General features: G+C 39.5%; 1 protein-coding gene across 1 annotated transcript; it reads left to right on the top strand.

Annotated features, from left to right (window-relative positions):
- Positions 1-520: 520 nt before the first annotated feature.
- On the top strand, positions 521-10200 carry LOC140231453 (protoheme IX farnesyltransferase, mitochondrial-like). The gene is made up of 7 exons (XM_072311582.1): positions 521-627; positions 2919-3035; positions 3942-4269; positions 4728-4852; positions 5419-5489; positions 6399-6631; positions 6884-10200. The coding sequence occupies exons 2-7, from the start codon at positions 2922-2924 to the stop codon at positions 7306-7308; spliced, it is 1296 nt and encodes a 431-aa protein (XP_072167683.1). The 5' UTR covers positions 521-627; positions 2919-2921; the 3' UTR covers positions 7309-10200.
- Positions 10201-15053: the final 4853 nt, after the last annotated feature.

Here is a 15053-nt window from a genome sequence, read left to right as displayed (position 1 = left end):
AAGGAGACCCGCTTCATGTGCATGCATACAGTATACACGCATTTTTTTTTCCGCCTCCCAACTCCTCGGTCCAAATCTTAGGGGGGGCGACCGCCCCCATCGCCCCCCCCCCTGGCTACGCCAGTGTGTGATTGCGACCGTGGTTGAAAGAAGAGATTGATGAAAATCGATTCCTTGGGTATGATACAGTGATATTTAGAATTTTATAATCGTTTTCATATCAAGTTGACCCCAATGACGTTGCGTTAGATAGACGAAGTGATTGCTACGGCTCGACGCTGATGATCTCCGTTCAGTCTACCGCGCGCACGTGCTGCGCACGTCCTTAACGGACCAATGAACGGATGGCAACACGGCTGGCGCTAGCCGACAGTTTCCACACCAGTCGTCGCTGTTGCTGGAATCAAATCTCATCTCGAAATTCGCGAGACGAGATTGTCCGGCATATAGCATGCGATGCCGCCGCCGCGCCGGTCGGTCAACGTGCAACGCCGTGTGATTACGTGCAAAACCCCGGTTATGTAAGATTTCCGAACCGGAGCAAAGAAAGCAAAGAAAGTGGGAAGAAAATGTGATAACGTCACCATGCAACCGTCCAACTAGCCGAGCAACGAAAAGAATTATGCGGTAGATATTTATGTGATGTGGATATGTGTAATTTAAGAGGGAAACATGTCTTTGCATGTGACTGAAAGATTGTGTTATCCGGAGGAAGATAGCTTTTGCATTGTTCACGTTGGATCATACACTACATACAACTGTACAGTACTACAGTAGTCCCATACAAGCAAAAATTTGCTGTGTGAGTGTATCAAACGAGACTTGCTTGCTCTTGCTTGTTTTGTCGTGGGATACGACTTCTGAACAGGGCAATTGTGCACTTTACGGCCATATATTATCGGTGCGAGATTTTACCCAAATCGAGCAGTGCGTGCGAATTTGAGTACCTAATCAGGCAGCGCGGGTTCAACAGCATGTCTTCCGGCACTGTACGTACTTCCACTAGAATTCTACTGGTATGTGAATGTGATTTCGCATTGCAGTGTGTGTATGTGTCAGTCCGTGATGAAAGCACTTACGGTACGCCACATGATTGCTCCAACGCCCTTCCCTGAGCGGCGTGGTGTGATCGAGTTCAAGCAGACCCTAAACGGGAACGCAATGACTCAAGAGTAGTACACACTGTACTTCTGTAGGCCCTAAACTTCCGTCCTTCAATCATGATTTTAAATGAACAAATTCTGCCATGGCGAAATTATTCTGTGAAATAATGATAAAAAACCCCAAAATCTTATCCCGATTCGTCAGTCTGTTAGTGTTTATTTCATCTAGACCTCTAGCTCTACACAGTTACCGTTTATCGAGCCCGACCAGACGCTGTGTGAAGTGTGTGTACTGCTACCAATGTACGGGCAGTCACTACATGGACACACACACACACGCACAAGCGTCGCCCGCGTGGTTGGTATGTGCAATTTGTGATGGGGTTGAGAGCGGCAGGCATAAAAATATTCACGTAACTGTTGTGGTGAGCTGGCGCAAGCTAGGATGTTGAAAAATGGTATTTATTGTCTCGCAGACTACTGCCAACTTTCTCACACTTTGCGCCATGATCGTGGCAATATTCTGCAATGCAACATTGTATAAATCATAAAATGTACAGCTCGATAATCCTGCAGCGGAGAGCAAAGGCACGCAAAATCACGATCACAGTGTTCGAGGAAGTGTCAGCTCCGCAGAAGCGCAGTGAGTGAGGCGGGCTTTTAGTGACCTTATCACTCGTCTAACGGTGTTCCATACAGCAAGAGAAGCTCACCACCTGCTCAGTGCGTGGTGGTTCATGGGATATCACTTTGGCATACAGCGAATGAGGTACCGATAATATAGGGCCGTAAAGCTAAAGTGCACAATTGCCCTGAACAGGACATGCAATGTATGACTAAAAGATGAGGGAATGTTTATTGCCTTCATCACTGTGTGTGGTACATGAAGTATTGTAATACTTCATAGCCTAACTGTTAGTACTGGTCTAGACTAACTGCTAACTAGTAAACATTATTCTTAATCTTAAGAAGTTAAGTATTGACCGAAAGTCGTGGTCACCGGTCGGGGATACCATACGTTCCGTGGAGACTAGATTCTAGACTCAGATTCTCAGAATTGAAAATAACGGGATTGGAATAGATATCTACAAGAAGATGATGTATCTAGTGACAGAATCAGAAACTGCTGTGCATGTTGATTCACGTTTATATATCCATCAGCTGTATCATGTAACTGTGTATAAAGAAGAAACAGTATTTAAAGGACAAGTCTACCTTCATATATATGTATGGATTGAATGAGTTCAGCAATATTGATTGGTAGAAAACGGTGAAAGTTTTAGGAAAACCGGACAAATTGTTAAAAAGTTATGCATTTTTACATTTCAGTGACGCATCACTGTTTGAAAAGACTACTAAACATTTGTGATGTCACATGCGTAAAGGAAAGAAAATGTATAGAAAATTCGATAATTATTCATTTAAAAAAAAAAAATGAATTCCCTTAACTTGGTACTGGCATATGTTTAAAAGGGTAAATAAAATATTTCCCCTGCCTTCTGAAAGAGACAAGTCAAGTTCTCTTTTGTTAAATGCAAGAAAAGTAAAAATATGTTGAATTGTCTTTGTATTTATTGTTCTAACTGTTACACATGTGACATCACAAACTAGTAGGCTTCTCATCCAGCAGTGGCAGCACTAGAAATTTCAAAAATTCATAACTGTTGAACAGATTGTCCAAATTTCTTCAGGCTTTCAAAGATGTGTTCTACTATTATTGCTGCATTCACTCATGAATCCACACATGTATTATGTTGAACTTGTTCTCTTATATCTTGCAACCTGCCATATATTCATTCATGTTTTTCTATGTAGGCCATGGCAGCAGGCCAGCTCAAGAGCAAGCTGTGCTTGTCATTGATGAAGCATTTATGCAGTTTGAAGCATCAACAGAAGTGGCTGCTTCCTTGTGTATCTCCATGTTTCATTCAGGTAAATCGCACACATATGGTGTAACCTTGTCAGTTGTAGCCTGACTAAAATTGCATGCTTTTTTTTATGATTTAGGAAATCTTTTGCAACTTATTTTTTTCAAGTACAGTAGTACAAACGTACTAATCTGAAAATGATATGCTATCTTAACTGATTTCTTTGGAGAAATGTAGCTGTGCATATACATGCATATATCACTGTGATAGAGAGGATGTATTAAGGATTTCAGCGTGTCTCTTTGTAAATCCACTTTATGATGTGTATTACACATGTACCTCTGTTCCCTGTTCAGTCCTGCTCTTTGCCCACAAACACTTCCAGTATAAAATATTAAACATTTGGAGCACTATGTGGGTAAAGTACCTATCTATGCTACCACAGTCTACAAGAAAAGGCCAGAAGGGGCAAGGCCTAGTCACATACCATGATACCTTGACTGCCAAGGTCAGGACCAACAACAAACAGGCATTTTCTAACTTTCAACAAATCCTTTTGACTTTTCAGGGCATTATACTGTAAAACCAAAGGCCCTTGTACAATAATTTTATCATCAACCCAACCGCTGTTAGCTGGCTATGGCAATTGTGTACAAAACCATTATAGGCTTGCCTAGAAACATTGCATTGGCTACAGTGAATGATACTACACCGGTAGCATTCTCCAAACATTCAAATAATTGTAAATTATACGGATGCATGTTAAAGAGAAGAATGGGCTTGCCAGCATAAATCCTAACATTGCCAAAGATATTCCAAGGTGTCATAACATTTCTCAGAGGCAAGATGTATTCTTTGGAAAGAGTACCGCTCAGTCACAACATACATGTATGTTGTGATATATTCTGTTATTACTATACTGCATGCTTATGTGCACTATTTTAATGGATCTATGTACTTTTGATGTCAGGTTCAGAAAAAGTTGTCCACAACCACTGCTCACAGTCAGAGACACCAACCACACCACCATGAAACCACCACAAGAACTGACCATCACGTAGAGGAGCTGTCAGCGCCTTTAGAACCAACCGACAGTCTCTCTTCCGGGCTCAATGAGCGGGTGGAGAAGGCCATTCAGAGTGCAGTCGACCAGGTTGCACCCTGTCCAATTGAGCCCAAGGATGGGAACAAGGTTGACGAGGAAGTGATCGTCCAGGAGATCAGGTGGCGGGAGCAAAGCGTCGGGCTGTCTGAACTGCCCTCAATCTATATGGAGCTTTCAAAGAGCAGATTAACAGGTTTCTTATTCATTTCATGTTCTCATAAATATCAGTGTGAAGTTTCTCAGTTCCAAGGTTCTTGTGCCTGCTTTGATTTATATTGTCAAAATCATTTGATAAATTGATCAGAAGGAAATTCATGATGCTGCTGTCACAACACAATCTCCAGTATTATGTGCTATCCAGCAGATATTTCTTGAATTACAAACTGTAGGTTGCTGTTGTTTCAGTGTACCAGTGATCAAATGAACTGGAGAGCGTTATCACACCTTGCTGTGCTAGATGCGTGAAGGCATTGTTTGCACTAGCACTACGATATCCTGAATGAAAATGAAGTTTCAACATCAACTGATGTTTTGGTATCAGTGGAACAAAATTAAAAAAAAAAATCTATAAAGTGCCTTTAGCTGGGGGAAAATTGGTCAGTGTGCCTCAAATTCCCCGTGGCTTATATTTGCTTGGTGTTCTTTTTGTAGGTCTTGTGGTGATATCTGCCCTGGCAGGCTATGGCATGGCTCCGGGTGTGTTTGATCCAACCACCTGTGCTCTCATGGGTCTTGGGACGTTCCTTGCCTCCTGCTCAGCCAACACAGTAAATCAGGTGGGTGTGTGTGTACCATCATGAAAGTGAGCAAGAACTTTGTCTCCATTCCAAACCCTATTTTATGGGTACTTTGATAATGTCACACGGACTAGATGTATGTGTTCATACCTTCATACATGTATACATGGAATGTAGATTGATTGATCAGCATGAACATCATATAGTTGCTTGTAATTACTGAGTAGATAGCTCTGATAATTAGAAAAACTTGTGTTTGTGTTAACTTCATAATACAGCTGTATTATGATTCCCATCTTCTATCATGTATCTTCTTTATTTTCCTATTTCTTCTTCTGATTAAGAAAGGTGGTCTGTCTTTAATCTACTTACAGGTAGGTTGTCTGCAATATATTCCAGACAGTCTGTAATGTGCTCACTTGTTTGCAGTGAATATGCTGAGAGAAATAAGATTGGTATAGTTTTTGTTTTACTTGAGGATTGCATCTTTTTTGAACAAGTTCTTCCAAACTTATTTGCATGATGTGTGTGTGTGTGTGTGTGTGTGTTTTTTTAAATCAAATGGAAACTATCAATAACAATCTTTGTTTTGTTTGTTCCCACAGTTTTGTGAGGTGCCATATGATTCACAGATGGCTCGCACTAGGAATCGTGTGCTAGTCAGGGGCTTGATAAGGTATGTATTCTTTCCTGCTCATTTCAGCTCATACAGTAAAGAATACAGGAACCTTTTTGATACTTTTACATTAGTAGAATTCTGATATTTTATCCCCGTTTCACCTTCTACTTTAAAGGCATAATTTACCATTTGCAGAGGAAACAAAAACCCAGCATTAGTGCTTTAGAATAGTTCCAAAATTCGAGTTTGGGATAGAAACAACCACTGTAAAAATTTGAATCCGTATAATCAATGTTGTAAGTATTGTAAGATGCACAAAATGTGAACAATAGTTACAATAAAAATGTTGCCAGACTAAACCATCTACAGTTATGGTTTAATGAGAAAAATACTGAAATCTCCTTATATTTTTGGCTTTATTGCAAAAATTTTATATGCCAGGATGTTTTGTGATACAACAGACCTACACATATGCATCAAATGTGATATCTTGAACATTTTTTAAATTACTGCTCCCAATGGTAAACAGGACCTTTAATTATCTGTGGCCTCTCTTGTGAACAGGTTATTAGTTCTTTGTATTACAATGACCGTATGTATGCCCACTTTAAACTCCGATATATTTCTGTTAATTTGTTCTCATGGAGAAACCTTTTCTGTCCAAAGTAGTTATTTCAGTAGTATTTTCACATTTCCTGTGCCTTATGAAAAGGGAAAATTTCATGACATGGGAGCATTTTCCGTCCAAAGAAAATTAGTGAATGTTTATCCAAATCGTAGCAATTTGCATCATACACATATGGATTGCGTTTCAGATTGAATGTGAATTTGTTAAATGCATAGTTTATTTGAATGGTTGATCAAAATACAATAAAATCCTCATGCATATAAAAATGAATGAATTGAATCAGAGCTTGGAAGAGGCAAAGTTGTTTTAATTGTCTCGTCTCTCCATTTTTTTGGCAGCCCTCTACATGCCATGTCCTTTGCATCATTTGTGGGCGTGTCTGGTGTGGCCATCCTCGGTGGTCTGGTGAATCCCCTGTCTGCGGCCATTGCTGGGTCATCATGGGCCCTCTACGTGCTGGCATACACCCCCTTGAAGAGGTTGAGCATCGTTAACACATGGGTTGGGGCGGTGGTCGGTGCTCTTCCTCCTGCCATCGGCTGGGCAGCCTCCTGCGGAACTCTCGGACCTGGTAAGCTGTTGTGATGACCTTGTAATAATCAGATTCATGAAGAGGCCAGGCAAATATGCAATGCTCAAAAACTGATTCCTAAGGCAATATTCATTTGTCATATACAATGGGGGGAAATGAGGACTGTCTAGTAGCATTACAGCATTAGCCATCTTTCACCAGTTTAGAAAATGTGCAACGATATTGAAGTTCATCTGTTTCTCTGCTCTGTTGTGAAAGTGAATCTTGTCCACCCCATTTTGAATCTTCTAGGTGCCTTACTCATGGCTGGTTACCTCTACTGCTGGCAGTTCCCTCACTTCAACGCCCTCAGCTGGAACCTCCGAAGTGACTACTCCCGTGGCGGTTACTGCATGATGGCCACCACGGATCCGGGCCTGTGCCGGCGGGTGGCGCTGCGCCACTGCGTGGGCATGATTGCGCTCAGCACCCTGGCGCCTGTCTTCGACCTCACCACGTGGACGTTTGCCCTGGACTCCCTGCCCCTGAACCTGTGGCTGACGTACCTTGGGTGGAAGTTCTACAAGAACGCCGACAGCAAGTCTGCCAGGCAGCTCTTCAAGTGCACCCTCCTCCACCTACCTCTGCTCATGCTGTTGCTCCTGATCAGCAAGAAGGACTTGTACGACAAGGACAAGAGGCCGGCCCTCCCGGAGGGAGCGCTGGTGGCAAGCTAATGCCGGTAGCACTTGTAATAGGAATTGCCGAGAAAGGTATCATGGAGAGAATATTAAGCGTGCACAGTGCCAATATTGTGCTAATGTGCCCCAGTGTGGTACGGTGTGACCCGAGGCTTTTTGTGTCCTTGCGGCTTAAGCATGTTTACCTCAGTGATTTAACCAAAATGCTACCACACTTAGGACAAGAAAATCATGGCTCATGTGGGTTCTGCTTTTGTCCACAGGCATGTTGAATTATTTCACATGGAGCCTGCAGTAGTAGAATCGAGACCAGTATATTGGGGCATCATCTCCTCTGCTAAAAGTCATAACCAGATACCATAACAGTGGCAGTAGCCTCTGCCTCTAACTTACACAGAATTGGTATTTTATGGGTGTCACTTGTGTCATGTTGCCATGGCATGTACCCATGTCTTTTCTAATTGCATGCAGTCAGTGGAAGGTCATGCATTTCCCAAGTGGTGCAATAATGGCATCAGCTCTAGGCAAAAGAACCACCAAAATAAGAGATGTGTTAATTTAACTTATAAACTATTGAATCAATGTAAGTGGAGATGCAGCACTCTATTTTAAACCTTTTTTTTTTTTTTTAATGTGTGCCAGAGACTTTGGAGAGTGGGTAGAACGCTATGGGGTTTTCTGTGCCAGTTTGCACTTGAAGCACACAAACGGTTAATATTTGATGGATGGACAGTTTGGAGATAGATGGTGCCTGCCATTTACATGTTCACCACTTATCATCTGCAGTGTTCTGTCAATTACACTGGTTTTGTGATTGATGATTTTTTACAGGCTTTCTGTTCAGCTCTTTACACACTTCATCATGTGAAGTTTTGTTCTGTGGTTGCAGCGAGTGAGACTTACCAGAAGTGATGAATACCTACCAAAGATTATGTCACCAGTATCTCTGTCAGTTATGACAATCATTTCACATTGATTTGTTTTCCTCATATTCTCAAGTATTCAGATTTGTAGCCACTGATATTCCGCCGTTGAAACAAGGATAGTTTTCACACCTTGTGTGTGACTGAGCATATTTTGTCTTATAAGTTGCTATATTGTGTTGTAAGTCACAGTGTTATCATTTCATCCACATTTGACCAATGAATGTTCTCGTTGAAGCCTCAAATAAAGAATATAGCGTAAATTTCATATTTCCAGGTCACATTCACCGAAGATCACTCCAAAAGAATTGTAGTGCACATGTTGGTTTAATCAGCATTTATGTAAGCTTTCACAGTAGAATCAGAATTTGACATTAGAAGCTATGCAAGAATATTGTGCGATTCACATGTACCATCCATTTTGCTTCCCATTCTTTATGATTAGGTACACGTGTCCTCACCTTGCGTAACTACATGTGTGTGCCATGTGATTTTTGATTGTCTACCTCTTCAATCCACCAGTAATTTGTAAATGTTGTTTTATCGATATGCAGTCATGTGAAGATTGTGTGCAGGGAAGATTTTTTTTTAATCAGGCTTTCCAAGACGGGCTCAGATTTTGTCTTTGAACTGTCAATAGTTTACATTTAAGTTGGTGCACTCTTATTATAATTATATTTGATTATATTTTATATGATTATATAATATGATATTCAGGTAAGTGTGCTCTTTCAATTATAGAATGCAAACTCGGTTAAAAAAAAAAAAAACATACTGAGTTGATGAAATACGTAATATAACTTTAATTCCTCATTCCCAGCAGAAGAAATTCCTTTGTTTCATCATTAGCAAAGATTAATCAAGAAGTAGAAATACATACAGTACTCTGACCTGTTCAGGAAAACAGTAACACCTAGATGTCTGTATTCAAGAGTATGTACATGTATAAACGGTACACAATGTTACAATGTTTGCTTGTTTCCCCACCCCTCATCGTGCTTTTCAAGGGTCCTAATTATCAAAACAAGTCGTACAGCCTAAATGGACCTTTTCATGTTCAACCTCCACTTCTCTGGCTGCACAATTTGAAAATTAGAAGAAAATTAGCTACAATATAATTTCTTTCAATGCAGTTGCATGAACTGAACATTTTGATAATTCTGAAAGCTGTGTAGGTTTGGATGAGATACAATTTTATGCAGAGAAGTGCAATATTATGGCATTGAATTATGAGAGGCAGTTGTTCTATACACTTGTCCAAATGTATTGGCATTTTTTTTTTTTAATTCTGAGTTTTAAAACTTTTGTTTATCCTTTTTTCTAGTTGATTTGGCACGAAGTGATGTGACTTATAACATGGTGACATATGTTTGGAAGAGTAGAAGAGAGAAGCTTTTTGCCTGTATGAAAATGAACAAATGTACTGCAGACTGTGGGTACACTGACCATCAAATTTTGATTGCAACAGTGAGAAGCTCAGTGACACTGTTCTTCAGTTAGACTTTCAAAAAAATTTGCCCATGGCAAATATGCATTTAGTAAATGTCCATGCACTGTGACTGAATGTGCATGAACAGGCTGTAGAGAGCCTAGCCATTTGTAGACTTTGTACACAAGAGTTGACAATCACCTGGTTCTCTAATGAGCAGATGAAATCTAGGTGGGCCATCAAAATGAATGAAAGAAAGTGAGAGAAATTCCAGGAATTTCCTGGTAACCTTTTGCTGTGTATGAATTATTTATACATATCTGTGGTTACACAGTCCCTGTAAACTTTTTTCTATGGTGTGTTGTTGTCCACAGTGTTTTTACTCTGAGGGAAAATGGAACATGCACACATTAGTCCTTGACATGAAAATGTTGCTGATTTGTGAACTTTTGTTACACATTTCAGCCCGACTGAATACTACACCTCTTATATTTGTAAATAAGATGAGATATGTTTCATGTGAAGTGAAATCATAACTTAATTGAATAAAAAAAAAAAAATTACAGAAACCAAAAATGTCTTTACTAGTGTGCTGTCCTTTCTATAGCTTTCATGGTGTTTGTGTTGACAATCACTATAAAGAAAACTCAGTTCAAAAACTCTAGCACAACCTCATTGTAATGAGGTCAGTTAAAAGTGTACATGTATAAAACAACAAGGTGTTTTTGCATGTCCCAACTCTATTTTTTTTTTCTTTTTTGTGTGTGCGTGTCTTTGTACCCTGCTGGAGTGAAAAATATTATACAGTGTACACAACAATGATCATGGTCTTTATGTTCTTGTTGTATCAAGGACCCCCCTGTATGTTTTCAAATCGAAGCGCCCAAATTTCTACGAGGCTCCATATACAATTTCTTTCTATTATATACTTCACACCCAACATCCAATACATGTAGTACACAATAGATAACAATTTACGATAACCATTACAGCCTGTTTCTATATTACAGTCAACTTCTTGCAAGGTTCAAGAATTCAGTTTAAAGCAAATTACACTAATGAAGCAAGACTTGCTGAAAGTGTAGCAAACAGTTTCACCAATAAACATTGATGCACAAAAATGTATGGTTTGAGACAAACATTCTTTCATATATATATATATGTTTAATATGTGATTGCATGCAGCCAAATCTCATTTCAATAAATAAATACACATATATTGTAAATATTGCATGGTCTTCTCTTTGACTTATGACAGTACAGTTAGAACACAAACCATATGAAAAGACCACTGGATATGAAAATGAATCTCACATTACAGTTCCAAGCACATACAAAGGGGTGGGGAAGGGACCCAGAAACAAAACATTCACTGTGTTTATGAGAAAAGAATCACTTGGGGGTTGTACAAATGGTACAGCTGTATTGTACATGTACTGTACCTGCACTGAATAAAGATTACACTAATTCATGTTCTACTTCCAACATAATTAGGGAAATTCATGACAAATCAATCACTGTCTCCACAGTAAAATGAGTAGTTTACATGTGTGTGAGGAGAATCTCATTAAGGGTGATTTCATTGATCACGTATGGCGCAAGTCCAATCACTTTCTCGAAATCAACAACACTTGCCATCTTTAAGCCACACACTCAGAGACTGCTGACAGAATCATACCACATTTACAGTGCATGTCACCAATGATCTGTAAATTCTCATTTTGAGGTGATTTACAAAGCTGATACAACTGGCATACTTATCCATAGATGAGAGAACATGCAATAATTGTACAATGTTTAAAACAGTGTGTGACATGTACATACAGTGTACTATAATATTATTGCATGCGGTATGGCTATGCTCTTTGTCACATCAACTGCCTTTAAAACATGAAGGCAATTGTAAACCAAAATGGGACATCAAACTGAAGGGATTAGATCTCCTAGGAAACTAATTTGAATATGGAAGTACTGAATAAATTCACTTTGATATCCCACTACAGTGTACACGTAGTTCAACAGAACAGTAAATGTATGCTGTTAATTTTTTTTTTTTTTAAAGTTCATATACCGATACATAAGTTCACTGAGCAGAGACCAAAACCAATACAGTGCATTCCCATTAAAATGAACATGGTTATAATGAAATTTTTTATTTGAGTAAAATTCAAGGCCAAAAATTATCATCTACATTTATTCATACACTTTATTTGTTTGATGGATAGTTTTATAATAACTTTTTAATATAACAAAAGAAAACTGCCGGTCCCGAGGACTTCATCATATTGGGAGTTGCCTGTTCACTTAAGCTAGGAAGTAATTGCACATATTCGGTTTCATAATTTGTTTGCAATGTGTCATGGGGGGTTCCAAGCAAATGTGAACTTTATCTCCACTTGACTCAGAATATAAATTTCATACAATATATATGACACAGTTAATTATTGTCACATGAAAACCATGAATACTTAACTGATGCTTTAGACAACTTTATCAAAAGGCAAGGAAATTAAGACACTGCATTTTGAGAAAACAGGGAAATTCAAAGAATACCGTGGACACAGATACTTTCTCGCCAGGACACTGTGTAATACACATTGTAATATGGTGAATGTATACCTTAATTACAAGGGACCATTCACACACATTCTCCTGCACCGATATTTTTGAAGGTGCCTTTACTACAGAAAGTAAATTCAGATCATAGAATGACAGAAATTTAATCAAATTTGGACTTCATATAAAAACAAAATCATTTCATGTCTAAGTCTGACATGTGATGTTGGTTGCAACCACATCTACGCAAATTAGCTGTTCCAAAGACATGAGGCCATCAAATCACAACTCTCCCACTGGTTTGCACCCATGGATGAATGTCATAAAAATCATGTTTTGGAGCAATACTTCTGTAGCAACAGGTCTTTTCTCCATGAAGTCATCATTGCTAGGTTGTTAAACTGCAAGAAAAAGTCAATGGAAAGGAAAACAGTGTAGTGCAAATTTTAGTGTATGTCAGTGGGAGATTTGTGAGGCTGTGACATCACATTTTACTTAATTTGCATCCGTGGTTGACACTAATATTTTTGTTTTGTGAAAACAGATAAAACTTTTATTCTGAAGCTCTCTTTTTATGGGTCTGATTGCTGTGAGGGAATGTGATCTACCATGATATGTGACCTATTTCTCTATTTCTCCAGGCCAACTTGAACATGTAGAATTAAACTTCGTATCACATCATAAAAACTTTTGTGAAAAGAAGGGGCGGCTTGCATCAAGAAGAGGGATGATTGCATGCTATTAGAACTCGTGGCCAAGTTTTGTGGCAAGAAAGAGATCTTCATACATCAATCTTACAGCAATGATAAAATTGCCTCATTTACCCTGGGTAACCTCTGAACAGCATTAACACTGTTCTTCATAGGGGGCATTGCCATTTTCAGTGCATGTGCTGTATTGGTACTCTGAATTAAATGAAATGCGATCAATGCTCACATAGTCATCATTAAGGATCAAGGGACTAGTTTAAGATGGTTGAATTTGCACGGTAGATTCAATTTATGGCAAATAAATATGCATGTTAAAGCAGAAATCTAGATAAATTGTATTGGATTTTGTAAGTCTTGAGTTCCAAAACAGAAATTATGCATGAATTATGATGAAGAACATCTATAGTTTCTTGGCAAGATGTCATGAAAGCTGAGGTCATAAAATCCAATACCCTGATATGAGTACACTGCATTCCATAAGCACCAGTTTGCTACTATAGAAAAAAAAAAGAGAGAAGAAGAAAAAGTTATGTTTGCATCCATCATTATCATTTGATTCCCAGATCCATCTTCACAAACATCTTCACATTGTAGTCTTCAATCATGTCAAGAATCTCTTTGAGTTTCTGCTCTTCATTGGGGTAGTACGCTTTCACCTCCTCCGCGTACTTAATCCAGACACAATTGGCACACCCACTCCCACAGCAGGTCTCCGGATCTGGGGGTACCGGAGGTCCACGGGCATCTGATGCCGTAATTAAATGACCCTGGTCTTTACTGCCCAATAGCCCAACGTCCGAATCTGACCTTGCATGTGCTTCAGTAACCACTGCTGCACCATCCGCTGGATTGATTGTGGTTTGTTCTGCATTGTTTAGTGGAGGTGCATTTTTCATCACTGCTTGCTCTACACTGGAGACACTGCCAGGTGGTTGACTGGGTGCACCAGAGTTTGCGCTGCTGGCTCCATCATTTGGATCATCATTTTCCCCATTACTGCTGTTCCCTCCCGTTACTCTCCCTGTTTGCCCATCTCCAGCACGAGAGTGGCATGTCCTTGCAATGTGAGGAGGCAAGCCCCTCATGGAGGAAACCAGTTTTTGAACTGTTGAGACTTGCAGGAATTTCATGCTCCCAACTTCCTGTTGAACTGGACAGTCTCAGGGGAATTGGTACATCTGTCAAAACAAATCATTAAGTTTATAATGTGTCATGATCGATTGCTTCAATCCCATGCAACAATGCAGACATTGCACTTGTGAAGGGATTCATGTTCATATTTTCTCACAAAATTACTCCCCTCCCCCCCCCCAAAAAAAAATGACAAAACAAAGATATGAAAAAAAAAAAGAAATCTACAAAAGCGGTTAATGTAATGACATACCAGTGCAGTGAGACGTGGCATTTGTACACAGCAGTTGAAATGAAGATTACAACCGAGTTGAATGATCTGCACATTGAAAAAAACAAAAATAAATGTACACTACCCCCATCATCACATTTGTCGGGAGTTCCTTTTGTCGGAGTTTAATCATTTACAGATCAAATTACATGCACTCGACTTTCCCCTGCTTTGAAGTAGTCGCATTTTGCAGCGAAATCACAACATTCACTGTGTTAAATCAGTCACTCTGACTGATGCCATTCTTGCATATTTCACATGAGCACAGTAATCTACAACTCATCTAGGTTCTAAATGTCCTGCTGTCAGTGTCAGTGCCGGGCTGAGCTGAGTTCGTTAGTTCGATGTGGACTTACTGTTTTTAACACTCACACAAGATACAAGGTACATCTGAGCTGCTGAGTTAGCTGCGCCCGCTGGTAGTGTGCCGTTGACCGGGCCGGGCGTGCGGGGCGGGCCGGGGAGACTGGCGAGCGGTGGCTGCTCAAGCTCCTTCCTCTGCTCTCTGTATCTGCTCGCTCTCGATCTCCTCAGCTTCAAGTTTCTTGCGCAATGTCAGTAAACCATTGCAAGCTCGACTAAAATGCCGATAAGGCTAAAATAAAAGTAAAATAATTTACACTGTTTATGTATTTGTTTTATATTAATAATTTTTAATAAATTATGAAACTATTTTATAAGTATTTTTAAATGTTTTAAATCTCATTCAGATATCACATGAGATTAATAATTATTGTTAAAGTAAACTCCTTAACGAACGA

This window comes from Diadema setosum, chromosome 8 (assembly GCF_964275005.1).
Source record: "Diadema setosum chromosome 8, eeDiaSeto1, whole genome shotgun sequence".
Lineage (NCBI taxonomy): Eukaryota > Metazoa > Echinodermata > Echinoidea > Diadematoida > Diadematidae > Diadema > Diadema setosum.
This window is presented reverse-complemented; position numbering and strand designations above follow the sequence as displayed.